This window comes from Eumetopias jubatus, unplaced genomic scaffold (assembly GCF_037043125.1).
Source record: "Eumetopias jubatus isolate StellerSeaLion01/CBP00866 unplaced genomic scaffold, mEumJub1_p1.0 scaffold_1, whole genome shotgun sequence".
In the NCBI taxonomy this organism is placed as follows: domain Eukaryota; kingdom Metazoa; phylum Chordata; class Mammalia; order Carnivora; family Otariidae; genus Eumetopias; species Eumetopias jubatus.
This window is the reverse complement of record NW_028274807.1, coordinates 274,075-294,492: the sequence shown is the minus strand read 5'-3', so window position 1 is coordinate 294,492 and position 20,418 is coordinate 274,075. Positions and strand designations below refer to the sequence as shown.

Genomic DNA, 20,418 nt, shown 5'->3' with positions numbered 1-20,418 from the left:
AAAAGAAAGAAGCTGTTAATCCAGAATTCCATATCTGGAGAAGAGATTCTTCAAACATGAGGGCAAAGGAGGTAGAGCAAGATGGTGGAAGAATAGGAGACCTAAATTTCCTCTGGTCCTAGGAATTCAGCTCGATGGTTATGAAACCATTCAGAACACCTACAAACTCAACAGGAGATCAAGGAAAGGAATAGCAGCAACTCTCTGAACAGAAAAGCGACCACTTTCTGGAAGGTGGAACTTGCAGAGAAGTGAATCTGAGGCGATATACGGGAAGACAGACGGGGGCGGAGGGAGCCTCCGTCAGCCACTACCAGCAAGTGATAGAGCGGGGGAGCACAAAATTGGACTTTTTTCTTTTAAAGATTTTATTTATTTATTTGAGAGAGAGAAAGAGAGAGAGAGAGCACATGAGAGGGGGGAGGGTCAGAGGGAGAAGCAGACTCCCTGCTGAGCAGGGAGCCCGATGTGGGACTCGATCCTGAAACTCCAGGATCATGACCTGAGCCGAAGGCAGTCGCTTAACCAACTGAGCCACCCAGGTGCCCCCAAAATCGGAACTTCTTTAGAAGTCTGCTCCACTGGCTAAGCAGGGGGTGGATCCCTCACTGGGACAGTGTGGTCTCAGGACCCTCGGGGTCACAGAAAGACCAGGTGTGCCTGAATGCGGCAGAGCTCCCAGGTATAGTGGGGAAGCCAGCTGCAAAGACAGAGCCGAGGAGTGGGCTCTCAGCTCGGGGTTGCCATAAACCGTGATCTGTGGCACAGTCGGACCACTGCTCTTCTACCAGGGACCCAACAAGTGGCAGATGCGGCGAGACTCCCCTTCCTCCCCCGGGAGGAGCGGCGCGGGAGCGCACTCCAAGAATCTGCTAGGATTGAAGACTCCAAACGGGGTCATGTGTCAGAGATAGAAATGCTCAGTCACAGGCTCGGTGAGCACGGAGTGCGGCCTGAGGCCAGGGAGACGGGAGTATTGACTGCTTTTCTCTGAGCGCTCACTGAGGAGTGGGGCCCGAGTTCTCAGCTCCTTCAGGACCAGCGATTGGGAGACCTCCATTTTCACTCTCATCCTCCAAAAGTGTACGGAAAGCTTTCAGGGAACAGAAGCTACTGAGCAAACCCAAGCAGATTACTTAGCCCGGACTGGCAAGGGCGGGGCAATTCCGCCTCCAGCAAAGACATTTGGGAACCACGGCAACAGGCCCCTCCCCCAGATCAGCAAGAACATCCAGTCAAGACCCAGTGTACTGATTAATGAGAATGGCAAAACCCCAGCGCTAGGGGAATACAGCACATAGAATTCATGGCTTTTTTTTACCATGATGCTTTAGTCTTTCAAAGTTAATTTTTTAAATTTTATTTTTTTTCTATTTTTAGTTGAATTTTTCTTTTTTTTAACCTAAATCTTATCAATTTCTTTTTAAAAATCTTTTTTAATTTTTCATTTTTACAGTCATATTCTATCTCTTCATTGTAGTTAACCTTATTTTTTGTATATATATGTAAGTTTTTCTTTCTTTAAAATTTTGGGATACAGTTTCTTCTAAGAGACCAAAATATACCCTAAATCTAGTGTATGATATTGTCCTAGTCTCCCGCCTGATCACATTCTCTTTTCAACCAACTTCTTATCAATTCCTTATTTATTTATTTATTTTTTTAAGATTTTATTTATTTATTTGACAGAGACACAGCGAGAGAGGGAACACAAGCAGGGGGAGTAGGAGAGGGAGAAGCAGGCTTCCTGTAGAGCAGGGAGCCCGATGCGGGGCTTGATGCCAGGACCCCGGGATCATGACTGAGCCGAAGGCAGATGCTTAATGCCTGAGCCACCCAGGCACCCCATCAATTCCTTTTTTAAAATCTTTTTAAAATTTTCATCTTTACAGTCATATTCCATCCCTTGATCATATTTACCCTTATTTTTGTATATATACATATATATTTTTTTTCTTTCTTTAAAATTTTGGGAGGCAATTTCTTCTAACAGACCAAAATACACACAAAATCTAGTGTGTGGCTCTGTTATTTTCACCAGCCTGACCATACTCTTTCCCCCCCCCCTTTCTTTCCCCCCTGGTTTTGGGTGTCTTCTGATTTGTTCAGTGTATATTTTTCTGGGGTCATTGTTACCCTTTTAGAATTTTTTTAGCATTTTTTTCTCTCATTCTTCTATTCTCCTCTGGACAAAATGACAAGACAGAAAAACTCACCTCAAAAAAAAGAACAAGAGGCAGTACTGACTTCCAGGGACCTAATCAATACAGACATTAGTAAGATGTCGGAACTAGAGTTCAGAATTATGATTATAAAGATAGTAGCTGGGCTTGAAAAAAGCATAGAAGATACTAGAGAATCCCTTTCTGGAGAAATAAAAGAACTAAAATCTAACCAAGTCGAAATCAAAAAGGCTATTAATGAGGTGCAATAAAAAATGGAGGCTCTAACTGCTAGGATGAATGAGGCAGAAGAGAGAATTAGTGATATAGAAGAACAAATGATGGAGAATAAAGAAGCTGAGAAAAAGATAAACAGCTACTGGATCACGAGGAGAGAATTCGAGAGATAAGTGATACCATAAAGTGAAACAACATTAGAATAATTGGGATCCAAGTAGAAGAAGAAAGAAGGGCAGAAGGTATATTGGAGCAAATTATAACAGAGAACTTCCCTAATGTGGGGAAGGAAACAGGCATCAAAATCCAGGAGGCACAGAGAACCCCTCTCAAAATCAATAAAAATAGGTCAACACCCCAACATCTAATAGTAAAACTCACAAGTCTCAGAGACAAAGAGAAAATCCCGGAAGCAGCTCAGGACAAGAGGTCTGTAACCTACAATGGTAGAAACGTTAGATTGGCCGCAGACCTATCCACAGAGACCTGGCAGGCCAGAAAGGACTGGCATGATATATTCAGAGCACTAAATGAGCAAATATGCAGCCAAGACTACTATATCCAGCTAGGCTGTCATTGAAAACAGAAGGAGAGATAAAAAAACTTCCAGGACAAAAAAAAAAACTAAAAGAATTTGTGAACACCAAACCAGCCCTACAAGAAATATTGAAAGGGGTCCTCTAAGCAAAGAGAGAGCCTAAAAGCAGCATAGACCAGAAAGGAACAGAGACAATATACAGTAACAGTCACCTTACAGGCAATACAGTGGCACTAAATTCATATCTTTCAATAGTTATCCTGATGCAAATGGGCTAAATGCCCCAATCAAAAGACACAGGCTATCAGATGGGATAAAAAAAACAAGACCCATCGATATGCTGTCTGCAAGAGACTCATTTTACACCCAAAGACATCTCCAGGTTTAAAGTGAGAGGGTGGAAAACAATTTACCATGGTAATGGACATCAAAAGAAAGCTGGGTTGGGAATCCTTATATCAGACAAATGAGATTTTAAACCAAAGACTATAATAAGAGATGAGGAAGGACACTACATCATACTTAAAGGGTCTATCCAATAAGAAGATCTAACAATTTTAAATTCTATGCCAACATGGGAGCAGCCAATTACATAAGCCAATTAATAACAAAATCAAAGAAACACATCGACAAAAATACAATAATAGTAGGGGACTTTAACACCCCCCTCACTGAAATGGACAGATCAACAGGGAAATAAAGGCTTTAAATGACACACTGCACCAAATGGACTTCACAGATATATTCAGAACATTCTATCCCAAAGCAACAGAATACACATTCTTCTCTAGTGCACATGGACCATTCTCCAGAATAGATCACATCCTGGGTCACAAATCAGGTCTCAACTGGTACCAAAAGATTGGGATCATTCCCTGCGTATTTTCAGACCACAATGCTTTGAAACTAGAACTCAATCACAAGAAGAAAGTCAGAAAGAACTCAAATACATGGAGGCTAAAGAGCATCCTACTAAAGAATGAATGGGTCAACCAGGAAATTAAAGAAGAATTAAAAAATTCATGGAAACAAATGAAAATGAAAACACTACAGTTCAAACTCTTTGGGATGCAGCTAAGAGGGAAGTATATAGTGATACAAACAAGCCTTTCTCAAGAAACGAGAAAGGTCTCAAATACAGAACATAACCCTACACCTAAAGGAGCTGGAGAAAGAACAGCAAATAAAGCCTAACCCCAGCAAGAGAAGAGAAATAATCAAGATCAAAGCAGAAATCAATGAAATAGAAACCAAAAGAAGAGTAGAACAGATCAACGAAACCAGGAGCTGGTTCTTTGAAAGAATAAAAAGATTGATAAACCGAATCTCTAGGGGAATGTTGAAAAAGAAAAGCAAAGCTGGCGGCATCACAATTCCGGACTTCCAGCTCTATTACAAAGCTGTAATCATCAAAACAGTATGGTACTGGCACAAAAACAGACACAGATCAATGGAACAGAATCGAGAGCCCAGAAATGGACCCTCAACTCTATGGTCAATCTTTGACAAAGCAGGAAAGAATGTCCAGTGGAAAAAAGTCTCTTCAACAAACGGTGTTGGGAAAATTGGACAGCCACATGCAGAAGAATGAAACTGGACCATTTTCTTACATCACACTCAAAAATAGACTCAAAATGGATGAAAGACCTCAATGTGAGACAGGAATCCATCAAAATCCTTGAGGAGAACACAGGCAGCAACCTCTTCGACCTCAGCTGCAGCAACTTCTTCCTAGAAACATCACTGAAGGCAAGGGAAGCAGGGGCAAAAATGAACTATGGGGACTTCATCAAGATAACAAGCTTTTGCACAGCAAAAGAAACAGTCCACAAAATCAAAAGACAACTGACAGAATGGGAAAAGATATTTGCAAATGACACATCAGATTTCGGCATCAGGGAAATCCAAATCAAAAGCTCAATGAGATACCATCTCACACCAGTCGGAATGGCTAAAATTAACAAGGCACGAAATGACAGATGTTGGAGAGGCTGTGGAGAAAAGGGAACCCTCCTACACTGTTGGTGGGAATGCAAGCTGGTGCAGCCACTCTGGAAAACAGTATGAAGATTCCTCAAAAAATTGAAAATAGAGCTACCCTACAACCCAGCAATTGCACTACTGGGTATTTACCCAAAGATACAAATGTAGTGATCCGAAGGGGCACATGCACCCCAATGTTTATAGCAGCAATGTCCACAATAGCCAAACTATATAAAGAGCCTAGGTGTCCATCAACAGATGAATGGATAAAGAAGATGTGGTATATATACACAATGGAATATTATGCAGCCATCAAAAAATGAAATCTTGCCATTTGCAATGACGTGGATGGAACTAGAGGGTGTTATGCTAAGCAAAATAGGTCAATCAGAGAAATATAATTATCATATAATCTCACTGATACATGGAATTTGAGAAACAAGACGGAGGATCATAGGGGAAGGGAGGGAAAAGTGAAAAAGATGGAACCAGAGAGGGAAACTGGCGCGAGCCAAGCTACTCATGCTGTTTGACAAAGTCCAAGTATGAGGGACAATCCTGAAAAATCAGGAGACTCCACAGCTGGCTCTTGCTACTTCCTTTCGTTTTATTTGCGGCAATCTTTATAATCAATTCTGGGGTTTCATGATAAAATGATTTATAAATTTAGTTATGCCTATGCAAGCAATCATAATGAAACTGATTCCAAAAAGGCCCACGAAGGGCCAAGAAGTAAAAAACCCAATGTCCTCCGATCTGTAAGGGAGCTGTTGGATCCAGGCCCAGTAAAAATTCCTATTGATGAGATTCCTCAGGCACCTCTGAAACATTAGGATTCTAGCAAAGAGAAATCTCATGACATTCCACAGCACAGGAACCTCCCTATGTTGTATACAAAATAGGAGGCCACCTTTGGTATGCCCCTCGAGGCAAGCCCCTGGTGTAGGATAACTTCCTTGCCCCTACCCCTCCCATTCCCTATACTGGAGTTGATAATGAGGACATAAACAAATGGTATAAGATTAAAGGAAAAAAGGGTGCAGGCATCATCTGACAGCCTCTGGGAAAGGACTGATCCTCCGTGGTGTCTATGGAGCAAGGACAGGAGACATATAGAAATGGAATAAGTACTTTGATAAGATAGGGTGCACCCATTGTAAGCTGCCTTTGGAGAAAGTAGATAACCTTCATAGGTCACACTGTTTTCTAAATCCGAAATGATTGCGATAAAATGTAAAAAAGATCACATGGAAGAATGGAAAAACAAGGAAACACCCTAATGAATAAAGAAGGTCCCTCCGAGGCTATGGGGAGGGAGATGCTTGCAACCTGATCCTGTGTCCATGTCTCCTCACTCCCCGAGGCAGTCCTTTCCTTCAAGGACCCTTCCCCCGCTGGAGCTGGACTCCGGCAGGAGACAAACCATGAGAGACTCTTAGTCTCAGGAAAGAAACTGAGGGTTGGTGCAGTGGAGGGTGGTGGGAGGGATGGGGTGGCTGCGTGATGGGACATTGGGGAGGGTATGTGCTATGGTGAGCGCTGTGAATTATGTAAGACTGTTGAATCATAGACCTGTACCCCTGAAACAAATAATACATTAAAAAAAAATTAACACATACACACAAACATAAAAATGAGGGCAAAGTAAAGACATTTTCAAACAAACGAAAACTCAAAGAATGTGGCTCCCGAAGATCTGAGCTACAAAAATATTAAAGAAGTTTCTTCGAGCGGAAGAAAAATGATACTAGATAGAAATATGGATCTCCATGAATGAATGAACAATAGACACTAAAAACTTAATGATTTTAATTTATTTAAATGATAATTGCATAAATAAAAATAGCAGTGTTACCTCATGGGGTTCGCAACATAGATAGAAGTAAAATTTGTGAAAACAACAGCACAAAGGATGGGAAGGGCAGGTGAATTATATTGTTGTGAGGTGCTTAAGTTTTCCATGAAATAGTTTAATATTTGAAAGTAGATAGTAATAAGTTAAGATGTGCATTGTAAGCCTTATGGCAACCACTGAAAAAATAAAACAAGTATAGCTAATAAGCCACAAAAGGAGATACATGAAATACTAAAAAAGAATTAAATCCAATGGAAGGAAGGAAAAGAGGAAAAATAACAACAGATGGAACAAAAAGAAAACAGCAAGATGGCAGACTTAAACTCAACCATATTGATAATTACAAAAACGTAAACAAGCAGAGCCTATCAGACTGGCCCAAAAACCAAAACCTGAATATATGGTGTCTGGAAGAAACACAATTTAAAGGTAAAGACACAGATAGTTTAAAGTAAAAGGGTTGAAAAAGACACACTATGTACACATTAGACATAAGAAAGCTGGAGGGGCTGAGTGGTTATATTATCAGACAGAGAAGACTCAAAGATATAGAGAGATATTTTCATAATATCAAAGATGTTAAAAAACATTAACTATCATATGCATTTAATAACAGAGTTTCAAAATATGTTGAAGCAAGAACTGACATAATTGCAAGGAGAAATAGACAAATCCAGAACTAGAGTTGGGGACCTCTGCACTGTTCTCTCAGTAACTAATAGGACAGATTGTTAGAAAATTTTTAAGTATGTACAAGACATGAACCCTATCCTCTAACTTGGGTTTTATAAATGATTGACATTTATAAAACACTATACCCAACAATTGCAGAATAACGATTCTTTTCATGCAGATGTAGAAATTCACCAAGGGAGACCATATGCTGGGCCATAAAATAACTCAATACATTTAAATAGATTGAAATCATACAGAGTACATTCTCAGACCACAATGATATTTAGGAATCAGTAACAAAAAAAAAAAAAAAGATATCTGAAAAATCCTCAAATATGTGAAAATTAACACATTTTAAAATAATTCATGGACCAAAGAAGAAATCACAAGGGAAATAAAATATCTAAATGGTAATGAAGGACAAAATGCCAAAATTTGTGGGGTACAGAAAGGATTGTGTAGAGGGAAGATTATAACCTTATGTAAGTAAAGGAGAAAATTTTACAGTAAATGATCTGAGTTTCCTCCTTAAGAAGATAGAAACACAGGAGTAAGCTAAGCCCAAAGCATGTAGAAGGAGGGAAATAATCAAGTGAAAGCAGAACAATGAAACAGAAAATGGAGGAAATAAATGAAACCCAAAACTGAAAATATCAATGAACTTGATAGTCATCTAGCTAGAGTAATCAATTCCCCTCAAAAAGAAAATGCAAATTACCAACAGTAAGGAAAGAAGGGAGATAGTTATAGATCCTACAGGCATTAAAAGGAGAAAATCTTTATGATCCTGCAATATGCCAAGATTTCTTAGATGGGTCACAAAAGCACTAACCATAACAAAAAAGATTGATAAACTGGACTTCAACAAAATTAAGAAACCAAAAAGGCAAGTCACAGAATGGGAAAAAATATCTGCAGTACATGTAGCTGAAAATGGAATTGTATCCAGAATACATGAAGGACTTTTACTAACCAATTAGAATGGGTAAATAATTTGAATAGATACTTCACTAAAGAAAATATAATAATGGCCAAAAAGCATATGAGATCACAGGAACCATAAATCATCAGAAAATGCAAATTAAAATAAATTACTTGTACACATATATTAAAATGGTTAAAATTCAAGAGTGACAACAAGTGTTGGAGGGGATTTGGAGTAACTGGAACCCTCAGTCACTGGAAAACTTTGTTTCTTAAAATGTTAAACATGACCTAGCAATTCCATTCCTAGGTACTTACTGGAATGAAATGAAAACATGTCTGCAAAGGACTATTTATAGCACTTTATTCATAATGGCCCAAACTGGGGGGACCAGCCAGCCAGGTGAGTGAGGAGGGGGCTCAATAACTCAGCACCCCCCTCCCAAGGCTTCTTGGAGCCTGCTCACAAGGTGACCCTGTCCCACAAGGTCTGCCCTGGTCTTCTCTAGCAGGATCCCAGCCTCTTTCAACAAGCCACAGGGAGGGGCCCGGTCTAAGTGAGGCGGCAGGTAAGGTGGGTAGCCGCCTCACCACCCACCCAGCCTGGGTGTCTCAGCCCTAAGAGGGGATGGTAACAGAAATCTCTACCTCCTAGGTTGCCTGAGGATCAGTGAAAACACATAGATGCCATGGTGTAGAACCTTGTGCCAGCTTTGTGTAGTTTGCTAACGATGTCAGTCTCTGTGTCCCCGTCACTGTACTATGTAGAAATGTGGACAATTTCATTTTACATTTGTAAAAATTAGGGCGCTGCAGGATGTAACTAACTTCAAAGGACTTTGGGTGGATTCATTTGTCAAATCTTCATAAACTGCTTTGAAACAGAGCCTTAAGGTTTGTAGAGCAGAGTGACGCCACCGACACTTGGATTTGAATCAGCAGAACAAGACTGGCAAATTGGTATATGTTGGTGTTCTCACTTAAAATAAAATGTATAGTATATGTAAGACTCTTAGAGACCCCCCCACCCCATTTTAAACATCTTTTTCAATTAACCAATGATGACTGGTTTCACTGCCCTGTAAAAATAACTTCTGATGAGCTTAGTTCTGGGATACCTATGTATCCCTACTGAGAAGTGTCATGGTTTTTATGTATTATTGTGGTAAAATACACACACAATAAATTTTACCATTTTAACCATTTTTAAAGTGTACCATTCAGTGGCATTAAGTACACTCAGGATGTTGTATAAGCATCATCACTATCTGGTTCCAGAACTTTTTCATCACCCCAAGGGAAACCCCTAACCCATTAGCAGTCACTCCCCCTCTCTCTCTCTCCCTTGCCACTACGGACCTACTTTCTGGGTTACCTATTCTGGACATTTCATATAAATGGTATCATGGGCTATTTGCCCTTTTGCGCATTCATGATGGCTTCCATCATGGTATTTTATGTATTTTTAAATGACATGGAATTATAATTGATTTTTCGAGAGGTTTTGGAAATTTCTCACAAACCCGCCCCCATGCGCCGGGAACCCTGCGCCCCTGGGGGTTGTGCCGCCAGGCTCCCGGGTCTCCGCGCCCCTGGGGAAGCGCTCTGAAGACCGGTTGACGCCAACCTGGGTCTGCGGGGGGGTGGGGCGTGGGGGGATGGGAGCGTCTCCGCCGCCCTTGCTGCCAGGTGTCCTGCAGCCCCCGGGCCCCTCCCCAGCCGCTCCCGGCCACGCAAAGACCCTTAGATATCTGGCCCAAGGACTCTGCCCAAGGAGCGTCCTCTCTACAGGACTTCTGATTTGTTGTCCTCAGGAACGTCGGCTGAGCCCGAGGGGACACACAGATCTCTTGCGCCAGGTCTTAGGAACGTGGAAGGGGCCCTGCCCGGGATCAGAGGGGTCAGGGGCGGCCTGCGGGTCCTTAACCCCGCGGGGCCTCGGCATCCCGTCTGTAAATGGGGGTGAGGGACCACGCAAGGTCTTTCCCTTCCAGCACCCCTCTGTGACTCGAGACCCCTACCCCGGCCCGCGTGTGCTCCCTGATCCCGGGACTGTGGACCCGGGAGACCCCCGCGCGCCCTTCTCAGACAGCCATTGCCATTAGCATCCCGCTCCCCCAGGCCTGAGCAAGGCCCCCAGAGAGATTTCCGGGGTGGGACCGGGGAATCTTGGCATTGCATTCCATCCTCCCCAGGCCGGTACCCTCGGCGTTGGATTCCGCGGAGCTCCGGCGGCGGGAAGGGCTTGGGTGCCGCGGACACGGGACTCCCACCCCACACCCGCGGCCCCGCGCAGCCCGCGCCCCTGCACCCCAGTACCTCCTTCGCACCGGCTTTTTCCTCTTCTTCACCGCATACCTGTCGGCGGTGGACAGCATGGTGCCCGTCCGCGGCCGCACAAAGGGGCGCGGGCCCAGGGCGTAGCCGCCCAGTGCCTGGGAAGGGGCGCCCCCGCCCGGGGGGCTGCCTGCCGGTTCGGCTCGCCACACCCGGACAGGTCGGTCCCGACCGGTTTCTCCAGAACCCGAGCGCTAGGGGCGGGGGTGGGGGCGAGGGGCGTCCGCCTCACAGCACGAGGCCCGCGGCGCACGATTAGCCAATTTTCCTCCGGGGGTTCTGTGTGCAGACAAACGCCAGTTTCCTCATCTGCAGGTGTGTGCGATACACGCAGGTGGCGAGTCAGCGCGACACAGCCCAAGTGGAAAGCGCTCGTGTCCGCGAACGAGCCCCCGGGAGGAGTCGGGAGAAGTCCTCGTCCCCACGAGCCGCGCTTCCCCTCCGCGGGTCCTTTGCGAAATAAAGCCGGACCCCAAACGGACTCCCTCGACGCGCGGCGTCAGCGCCCGGGAACGCGCTCTCTGGAAAGGGAGGTCTCCAAGGAGAGACACGTTGCAGGGGCGCAAACTCGGGGACCGAAGAGCCCCTTGCAACCTGCGGTCCATGCAGACAGAGGGACCCGCCCGCCGGGCCGCCGGGCCCCCATGCTGCGACCAGAGGAGCCTGCCCGAATGGTCTATTCCAGATCATCGGTGGCCACTGGCTGACATTAGACCCCTGAAGCCAAGGCCTCTGTGGGTGTCTGTGCCCTGAAGCCTTTATACTTCATCCTATTGGCTGCGTGTGTGCGTGCGTGCGTGCGTGTGTGTGTGTGTGTGTGTGTGTGTCTGTCTGTGTGAGATGCTTCCGATGTTTTTGTGGGCCAGGTATTATGCAAGTAATGGAAATGCCTCCCGGCTTCCTGCGCTCAGGGGTGACAGGTGAGATGTTCTCCCGGGAAGCTCCCAGGGCTGAGCTTCCTTGATGTTTAGGTCATCCCAGGGCCCCTGTTTTAGGACCTTCAACTACTCACTTTGGCATAGGGATGAGAACAAGAAGTGCTTTTATTTTCTTTAACTGACCATAAAATGGAAAATAATAAAGGACACTTTTAAAAAGTAATAAAATACATTAGTGACTCTAGAGTCTTCAGAAAGCATAATAGGCATCTCAGTATTTTCATAGCAGCATCAGACTCCTACTTTGCTTTTTATCAAGTTGATTAGAGTACTGGAGGCATGCCCGAGTCCAGCTCCAGCGGGGCAAGGGTCCTTGAAGGAAAGGACAGCAAAGGCGAATGGGGAGACACAGACACAGGATCAGGTTGCAAGCATCTCCCTCCCGATAGCCTTGGAGGGACTCTCTTTATTCATTAGTGTTTTCTTGTTTTTCATTCTTTTACTCCTGCTTAAACGTTATCTAAAGTTTATTCTTTCTCCAAAGGCAGCTTACAATGGGTGCACCCTATCTTATCAAAGTACTTATTCCATTTCTATATGTCTCCTGTCCTTGCTCCATAGACACCACGGAGGATCAGTCCTTTCCCAGAGGCTGTCAGATGATGCCTGCACCCTTTTTTCCTTTAATCTTATACCATTTGTTTATGTCCTCATTATCAACTCCAGTATAGGGAATGGGAGGGGTAGGGGCAAGGAAGTTATCCTACACCAGGGGCTTGCCTCGAGGGGCATACCAAAGGTGGCCTCCTATTTTGTATACAACATAGGGAGGTTCCTGTGCTGTGGAATGTCATGAGATTTCTCTTTCCTAGAATCCTAATGTTTCAGAGGTGCCTGAGGAAACTCAATAGGAATTTTTACTGGGCCTGGATCCAACAGCTCCCTTACAGATCGGAGGACATTGGGTTTTTTACTTCTTGGCCCTTCGTGGCCCTTTTTGGAATCAGTTTCATTATGATTGCTTGCATAGGCATAACTAAATTTATAAATCATTTTATCATGAAACCCCAGAATTGATTATAAAGATTGCCGCAAATAAAACGAAAGGAAGTAGCAAGAGCCAGCTGTGGAGTCTCCTGACTTTTCAGGATTGTCCCTCATACTTGGACTTTGTCAAACAGCATGAGTAGCTTGGCTCGCACCAGAGGCAGAAACACTGAGTCCCAGTCTTGAGAGCACCTTGCAGCCAGGCTGTTGCAGACTTCAAAATAGCGCTCAGGTTTCCCAAAGCCACCTCGGCCAACTCTGAACTGCAGTGGGAGGTGTTTAGCCAGTGGGCTGAGGAGATGAAGTTGGCAGGAAAGGGCTCTCATGCCCCGCCCCCCCCAGGACCAGCAGTGCCGGTGCAGCCCCTCCACAGCCATAGCTGGAGACCCCCAAACAAGTCAGAAAGTCACGGTGATGCCACAGACACTGGCTCTTCTTCCCCGGTTTCTCTCTCTCGCTCTCTCTGTCTCCTTCCCTTTCTTCCAGGTGAGAGAAAGGCCAATTCCTGCAAAATCTGGGAATGTGTTTCATGGCCTCCACCTGCCGATCCCTCTGCCTGCCGATCCCTCTGCCTGCCGATCCCTCAGCAGGTCCGGGAATTGGTACATGACAGCCTCTTTCTCTCTAATGCGAGGAGTGCCGAAAAGGGGTCTCTAAGTCCTTTACAATCTTTCCTCAAAAAAGACTTGTAAAACTTATGCTTCTGATTTAGCGGCATCTTTATTCCTAGAACCACCTGAGTTCAAATGGTGTTGCCTAACTTCCCTGTCTGTGGTGTCCTCCAGTGTTTTTCTCTGCCTATTTTTAAAAAACAGGTGAGGTAGATATTGTGTATATCAAACTGGGCCCCTTTCTTTGGACTTTATAACAAGGAAAACTTAGTAATAATTAATTAGATAAGGGGTGTAGATAGGCTTCCTAAAAGAACCAGGATGTGTGTTTCATTTTATGATTGGACATGCTATGTTCATTATTAAGCAAGGGCGCTGGGTCTTGGGGCCTAGCACTCTTGGTGGAGGAGCCAATGTTTTTAGGGTGTGTTGGCTCTTTATTGAGGCCATCAGTGAGGCAGTATAAGACTGATACATTCGGTTTCAGACCTGTTGATTTGAGGGCAGAAGGCTGTCAGCTGGAAAAGTATCCTGAGATTTAAGAGATGCACTCTGCCTGTGGCCAGGGACCAGGGCCACTTAAAATTCAGCAATTGTCTCTTGAATTGCAAAAGCTGAATTATTTGCCCTATGGCAGAGTTAGGGAGGGGCCATCAAACTGTAGTATTCTGGAAGCTGGGATGTGATAGCCTGGAGGGTCAGGGGGATCCTGGACCCTGAGCCCCTCTTGCTATGCCTGCTGCTGATGAAGGTTCTGACCTGCCTCTCGGCACCTCTGCATCTGCCATAAATCTGGGTGTGGTGGTGGCCTGGGGCCTGAGCAGGCTTCTGGGAAAGGTTGGGGCTGCCTGGATACCTCAGTTCTTTGTTCCCACTGCTTGGAGGCAGAGAAGAGGCTGGGCCAGAAGCCACTGACTAAAGTCATAGAGACAGGGGCAATTGTCATGGCAGGACTCAGCAAATAAATCAGTTGGCATCAAAACGGTGTTTGAGATGGTATCAGCGGAGGGTGACCTGCCTCAGGAGCCTCTTACTGTTTAGTCCCCTCCAGGATGGTTACCTCCACCCTCAGAATGTTGTCCCCAGGCTATAACCCTTCCCAGCACCCCTCTCAGGCAAGGCCACAGAGAACAGAGGGAACAGAAATCAAATCTTCCATGCAGGTGGAGCCCAGCCAGCCAAGCTGTCCATTGATCAGGACCTCACTTCCTCCCTACCCAGAGGGGCATGATGTGTTATTCAGAACACTGATGTCTGGATGTATGTTGCCTTTTCTGAAAGAGTTTTTATTCTGATTGTTTTATTTTCCTCCTTGATTAGGTTAGGTATCTGGGTAACTGTTAAATCCGTGGCACCTAGAGGTTGCAAGATCATGAAACTCAACATTTTCATCTTCCATGATGTGTGGACAGCACCTCCAGGTCTTCGGCTTGTTGCAGTATGATCTATTTGGATCCAGTCCTGAGCCATCTTCCAAGGGAAGAGGAGGAGTACTTTTATGATTGAAAGAAGGATTGTTGCATTATGGTAAGTGCAGTCATTTTTTGAATTATCAGTTAGGGAAAGGGTGTGTGTGTGCATATACATGCATGCACACATGCATGCACACTCAGGAGCCAAGGGATGGACTGTAGTTGAACATGTCTTGTTTTTTGTTTGCTCTGCTGAATTAATTTTCAATCACTGTTGTAACAAATCACTTGGTGGCTTAAAACAACACAAATTTATTCTCTTTGAGTTCTGTAAGGAGTCAGAAGTTTAATACAGGTGTCATCAGGCTAAACTGAAGGTGTTAGCAGGGCTGCATTTCTTTCTGGAGGCTCCAGGGGAGAAGTTGTTTCCTGTTCATTCAGCTTGTTGGCAGGATTCAACAAGTTGTAGGGCCAAGGTCTCCATTTTCTTGCTGGTTATGAGTTGGGGGTCATTCTCAGCTTCTTCTTCTTCTTTTAAGATTTATCTATTTATTTGAGAGAGAGAAAGCAAGCATGGGCAGGAAGGGCAGAGGGAGAGGGAAAGAGAATCCAAAGCAGACTCTGTGCTGAGTGTGGAGCTGGACTTGGGGCTTAATCTCATGACCCTGAGTTCATGACCTGAGCCAAAACCAAGAGTCAGACACTTAACTGACTGCACCACCCAGGCACCCCCATTCCCAGCTTCTAGAGGCCAATCATATGCCTTGGTTTGTGGCTCCTTCCTCCATCTTCAGTGCCAGCAATGTGAGCCCAGTCCTCCTCACAGACTTTTCTGCCTGCCTTCTCCATGGACTCATCTCATTAGATTGGGGCCACTTGAATAAATCCAGATAATTTCCTTATTTCAAGGTCAACTGATAAGGTAACCTTAATTCTCTTTTGCATGTAGCACAACATATGCACAGATTCTCGGATTAGGTAGCCATCTTTGGGGTACAATCATTCCACCTGCCATAGTTACATGCCTAGGAAAGGGAGGACTTAAGGGTGGTAGACTCTGCATATGATCAGTGTTACCTGATTCTGCGAAATCATTTTCTAAAGTGGTTGTACTCACTGAACACTATTCTGTTTCGTTGATCTATTTGTTTATTCTTATGCTCATACTGTCCGAGTTAATATAGCTTTTTATTAGTAAGTCTTAATATCTGGCAAAGTAAATCTTCCTTCTTCTTCTTTGAGATTGTATTTGCTATTTTAGTCTTGCATGTCCATGTAAATTTTTTTTATGTAAATTTTTTAATGAACTTGTTGACTTCCACAAAACCTGCTGTAATTTTGAATGGGATTGCTTAGATTCTACAGATAATTTGGGGGAAGAATTCACATTTTATAATAGAGTCTTCTAATTCATGGATGAGGCATATCTCTCTTTATTTGGGTCTTCTTTAAGTCTCTCAATAATATTTTCATTTATCTATCTATCTAGATAGATAGGCAGAGGGAGAGGGAGAGAGAAAAATCTTAAGCAGACTCCTCACTGAGCAGAGAGCCCCACCTAGAGCTTGATCTCACCACCCTGAGATCATGACCTGAGCTGAAGTCAAGAGTTGGGAGCTTAACTGACTGAGCCACCCAGGCACCCCAAACACTTAGATTTTTTTTTTTTTTGGTATGTATTTCATTAGGTTTTTTCCTAAGTGTTTGGTATTTTTGAAGCAATTATAAATGGCATCATTTAATAATTCATCTTCCAATTGTTTGTTGCTATTGTTTAGAAATACAGTTGATTTTGTACACAAAATTGTGTTTAGTAACTTTGATTATTAATCATAGTAGTTGCTCATAGACTTCTTTGGATATTTTTTAGTGTTCATATGATGTAATCAATAACTAACAACAGCTTTATCTACCCCTTTCCAGTCCTGTTACCTTTCTCTTTCTTGCCTTATTGCCTGGGTGGCATCTCCAGCACAACGTTGAATGGGGATGGTGTGAGCAGCCTTTTGTATCTTGCTCCCAATCTCAAGGAGAAAGATTTTAAGATTTTAACATTAAGCATCATGTTTGGTGTAAGTGTTTTGAAGACATATTAACAGATTAAGTAAATTTCTTTCTATTCATAGTTTGTCAAAAGTTTTTCGTTTTTATCATGAATGGATTTTTAAGTTTATACAATGATATTTCTGCCTCCACTGAAATGATGATATGTTCTGTAGGTATGGTTAATTACTTAAGTAGATTTTTGAATGCTAAATGAATCTTGCTTTTCTAGAATGAGTCTGTTTGATCACATTGTACTACCCTTTAATATTGTTTGATATTTTGATAGCACTTTACATTTTTTGTTTTGTTTTCTAATATTTTGTTTAGCAATTATAGACTTGACTTTCATTTCCTTTTTATTTTTTATCATCTGCATTTTATTTTTTATTTAAATTCAGTTAGCCAACAAATAGTACATCATTAGTTTTTAATATAATGTTCAGTGATTCATTCGTTGCGTATAACACCCAGTGCTCATCACATCACATGCCCTCCTTAATGCCCATCACCAGGTTACCCTTTTCCCCACCCAACCTCCTTCTGCAACTGTCTGTTTTCCAGAGTCAGGAGTCTCATATGGTTTGTTTCCCTCTCTTTCTTCCCCTGTAGTTTTCCCTCCCTTCCCCTGTTGTCCTCCATGCTATTCCTTATGAGTGAAACCATGAGATAATTGTTTTTCTTCTCTGATTGACTTATTTCACCTAGCATAATACCCTTTAGTTCCATCCATGTCTATGTAAATGGTAGATATTCATCTTTTCTGGTGGCTGAGTAATATTCCATTGTATATATGAACCACATCTTCTTTATCCATTCATCTGTTGAAGGATATCTGGGCTCCTTCCACAGTTTGGCTATTGTGGACATTGTTGCTACAAACACTGGGGTGCATGTGCCCCTTCTTTTTACTACATTTGTATCTTTGGGGTAAATACCTAGTAGTGCAATTGCTGGGTTGTCGGGTAGCTCTATGTTTAACGTCTTGAGGAACCTCCATACTGTTTTCCAGAGTGGATGTACCAGCTTTCATTCCCACTAACAGTGTAGGAAGATTCCCATTTCTCCACATCCTCACTAACATTTGTTGTTCCCTGTCTTGTTAATTTTAGCCATTCTAACTGGTGTAAGATGGTATCTTACTGTGGTTTTGATTTGCATATCCTTGATGCCGAGTGATATTGAGCATTTTTTCATGTGTCTGTTAGCCATTTGTATGTCTTCTTTGGAGAAGTGTCTGTTCATTTCTTGACTGGATTATTTGTTTTTTGGGTGTTGAGTTTGAGAAGTTCATTATAGATCTTGGATACCAGCCCTTTATCTGTAACGTCATTTGCAAGTATCTTCTCCCATTCTGTGGGTTGCCTTTTAGTTTTGTTGATTGTTTCCTTTGCTGTGAAGAAGCTTTTCATCTCGATGAAGTCCCAATAGTTCATTTTTGCTTTTGTTTCCCTTGTCTTTAGAGATGTGTTGCAAGGAGTTGCTATGTCCAAAGTCGAAGAGGTTGCTGCCTGTCTTCTCCTCTAGGATTCCTGTCTCACATTGAGGTCTTTCATCCATTTTGAGTTTATCTTTGTGTATGGGGTAAGAGACTGGTCTAGTTTCATTCTTCTGCATGTGGCTGTCCAGTTTTCCCAGCACCATTTTATTGAAGAGACTGTCTTTTTTCCATTGAATATTCTTTCCTGCTTTGTCAAAGAGTAGTTGACCATAGAGTTGAGGGTCCATTTCTGGGCTCTCTATTCTGTTCCATTGAGCTATGTCTCTGTTTTTGTGCCAATACCATGCTTTCTTGATGATCACAGCTTTGTAATATAGCTTGAAGTCAGGCATTGTGATGCCCCCAGTTTTGGTTTTCTTTTTCAACATTCCCTTGTCTGTTCGGGGTCTTTTCTGGTTCCATACAAATTTTAGGATTGTTTGTTCTAGCTCTGTGAAAAATGTTGATGGTATTTTGATAGGGGTTGCATTGAATGTGTAGATTGCTTTGGGCAGCATAGACATTTTAACAATATTTATTCTTCCAATACATGAGCATGGAATGTTTTTCCATCTCTTTGTGTCTTCCTCAATTTCTTTCATAAGTGTTCTGTAGTTTCTAGAGTACGGATCTTTTACCTCTTTGGTTAGGTTTATTCTTAGGTTATCTTAAGGTTTTTGGTGCTAATGCTTTTGTCAAGCTCTTGTATCAAGGTTATGTGAGCCTCAGATATTGAGTTGGGAGTGTTCCTCTTCTTGCCTTTCTCTGTGTATATTGATGTAAGTTTGTATTATTTTGACCTTAAGTGCGTGGTACAGCTACCCAGCCTGGAGTTTTTGGTTAGAAAGTGACCCAGGCGGGGTGCTTTCAGCATCAGTTTAGCGTCCAACGGTCGGTTCAGTGTCCAACTGGTGATTTTGGCTCAGGTCATGATCTCACAGGATCACTCAGGATCAAGGCCTGAGTCTGGCTCTGTGCTCAGCAGGGAGTCTGCTTGAGGATTCTCTGCCTCTGCCCCTCCCCTCATTCGTGCATGCATGTGCATGCTCTCTACCAAATAAATAAATTAATCTTAAAAAAAAAAAAAGAAAGTGACCCAGGCATAAGGGATGCAGGACCTGCCTGTAGTGGAGCCAAGGAATAGAGATAGAAGGAGGCATCTGAAGGAAACAAAGACAGGACTTAACAGTATGTTAGCTATCTGGCTCCTCTCCACACAAAAAGGGCAAATGTTTGAATCTCAAGGCCTGGGAAAATTTTCTAAACCTGTGCCCGTAAGTGGCCGACTTTCCTCTGAATGAACCAGCATCAACTATCAAACTATAAATTCCCTCATTTGTTCCTCTGTTATCCTTGGCTTGTTAAGAGTTTAAATAAAAATGCTTTAAACTAAGAAACAAATAATTGAGGGGCCTGAATCCCAAGGCTTCAGTGAGTGTGACTTCCTGCTGCTTCCCCTCAAAGTGCCCACTGTTTCCTTGGGCTGAGAAGTTGGGCAGAATGCAGCTGATCAGAAGCAGATGATAAGCAGTGAGCTCCAGCACCTGGGGAGACAGAAACTGGAATTCTGGGACATGATTCTGCAGAAAAGTGAGCCTCACACGCTGTATTCTCTGCCCACAACAGTATGAAGCTAGAAAGCAGTACCAAGGTATATTGATACATAAGGTATAATAAGGTATATAATAAATAATAGATGATGATGATAGATAGATAGATGATAGATAGTAGATAGAAAGTACCTATCTATAACACCCAATAACAATGAGCCCAGATCTTGGCTTCTACCGAAGGAACCAGAGCTCCCTGGAGAAGTGGCTGATTCCAGGGCCATGTTAGGGAAATTACAAGGTGAGGCCTGGAACATCTTGTGCCAAAAAAGCAAGGAGGGGCTCACAGACTGGAGGCAAGTCATAAAGACACAGGAGCCAGCGTGGAGGGCCTCCTATTGGTCAAGTCTAAGATAGTTTGAATGTCAAGATAAACAGTGAGATAACAGACTGTAACTCACTGAATAAAATAGGAAGTCGTAAAAGCATACAGATAGAAGTACCTAAGTGATTACATTGAAAATTCTATGAGGAAGGGGATATTTATATAGTTGGAAAGTACCTCTCCCCACAAAATGCTTAGTAATTTCAAAGGAGGAAGAGTATCATCATGGTGGAGACCCCGGGAGACCCCAGCTTCATTGGGTGATCGTCAGTGGTACGAGGAGAACCTGTGTGTCTCCTGC

General features: G+C 43.3%; 1 protein-coding gene across 1 annotated transcript in view; it reads right to left on the bottom strand.

Moving 5' to 3' along the window:
- LOC114203281 (uncharacterized) overlaps positions 1–11,357 on the bottom strand; it is a 58,650-nt gene extending 47,293 nt beyond the window's left edge. The window contains 3 exon segments of the mRNA XM_088018956.1: positions 9,898–10,007; positions 10,705–10,905; positions 11,280–11,357. Coding sequence (XP_087875082.1) covers positions 9,898–10,007; positions 10,705–10,905; positions 11,280–11,357 — 389 coding nt within the window.
- Between the last annotated feature and the right edge of the window lie 9,061 nt (positions 11,358–20,418).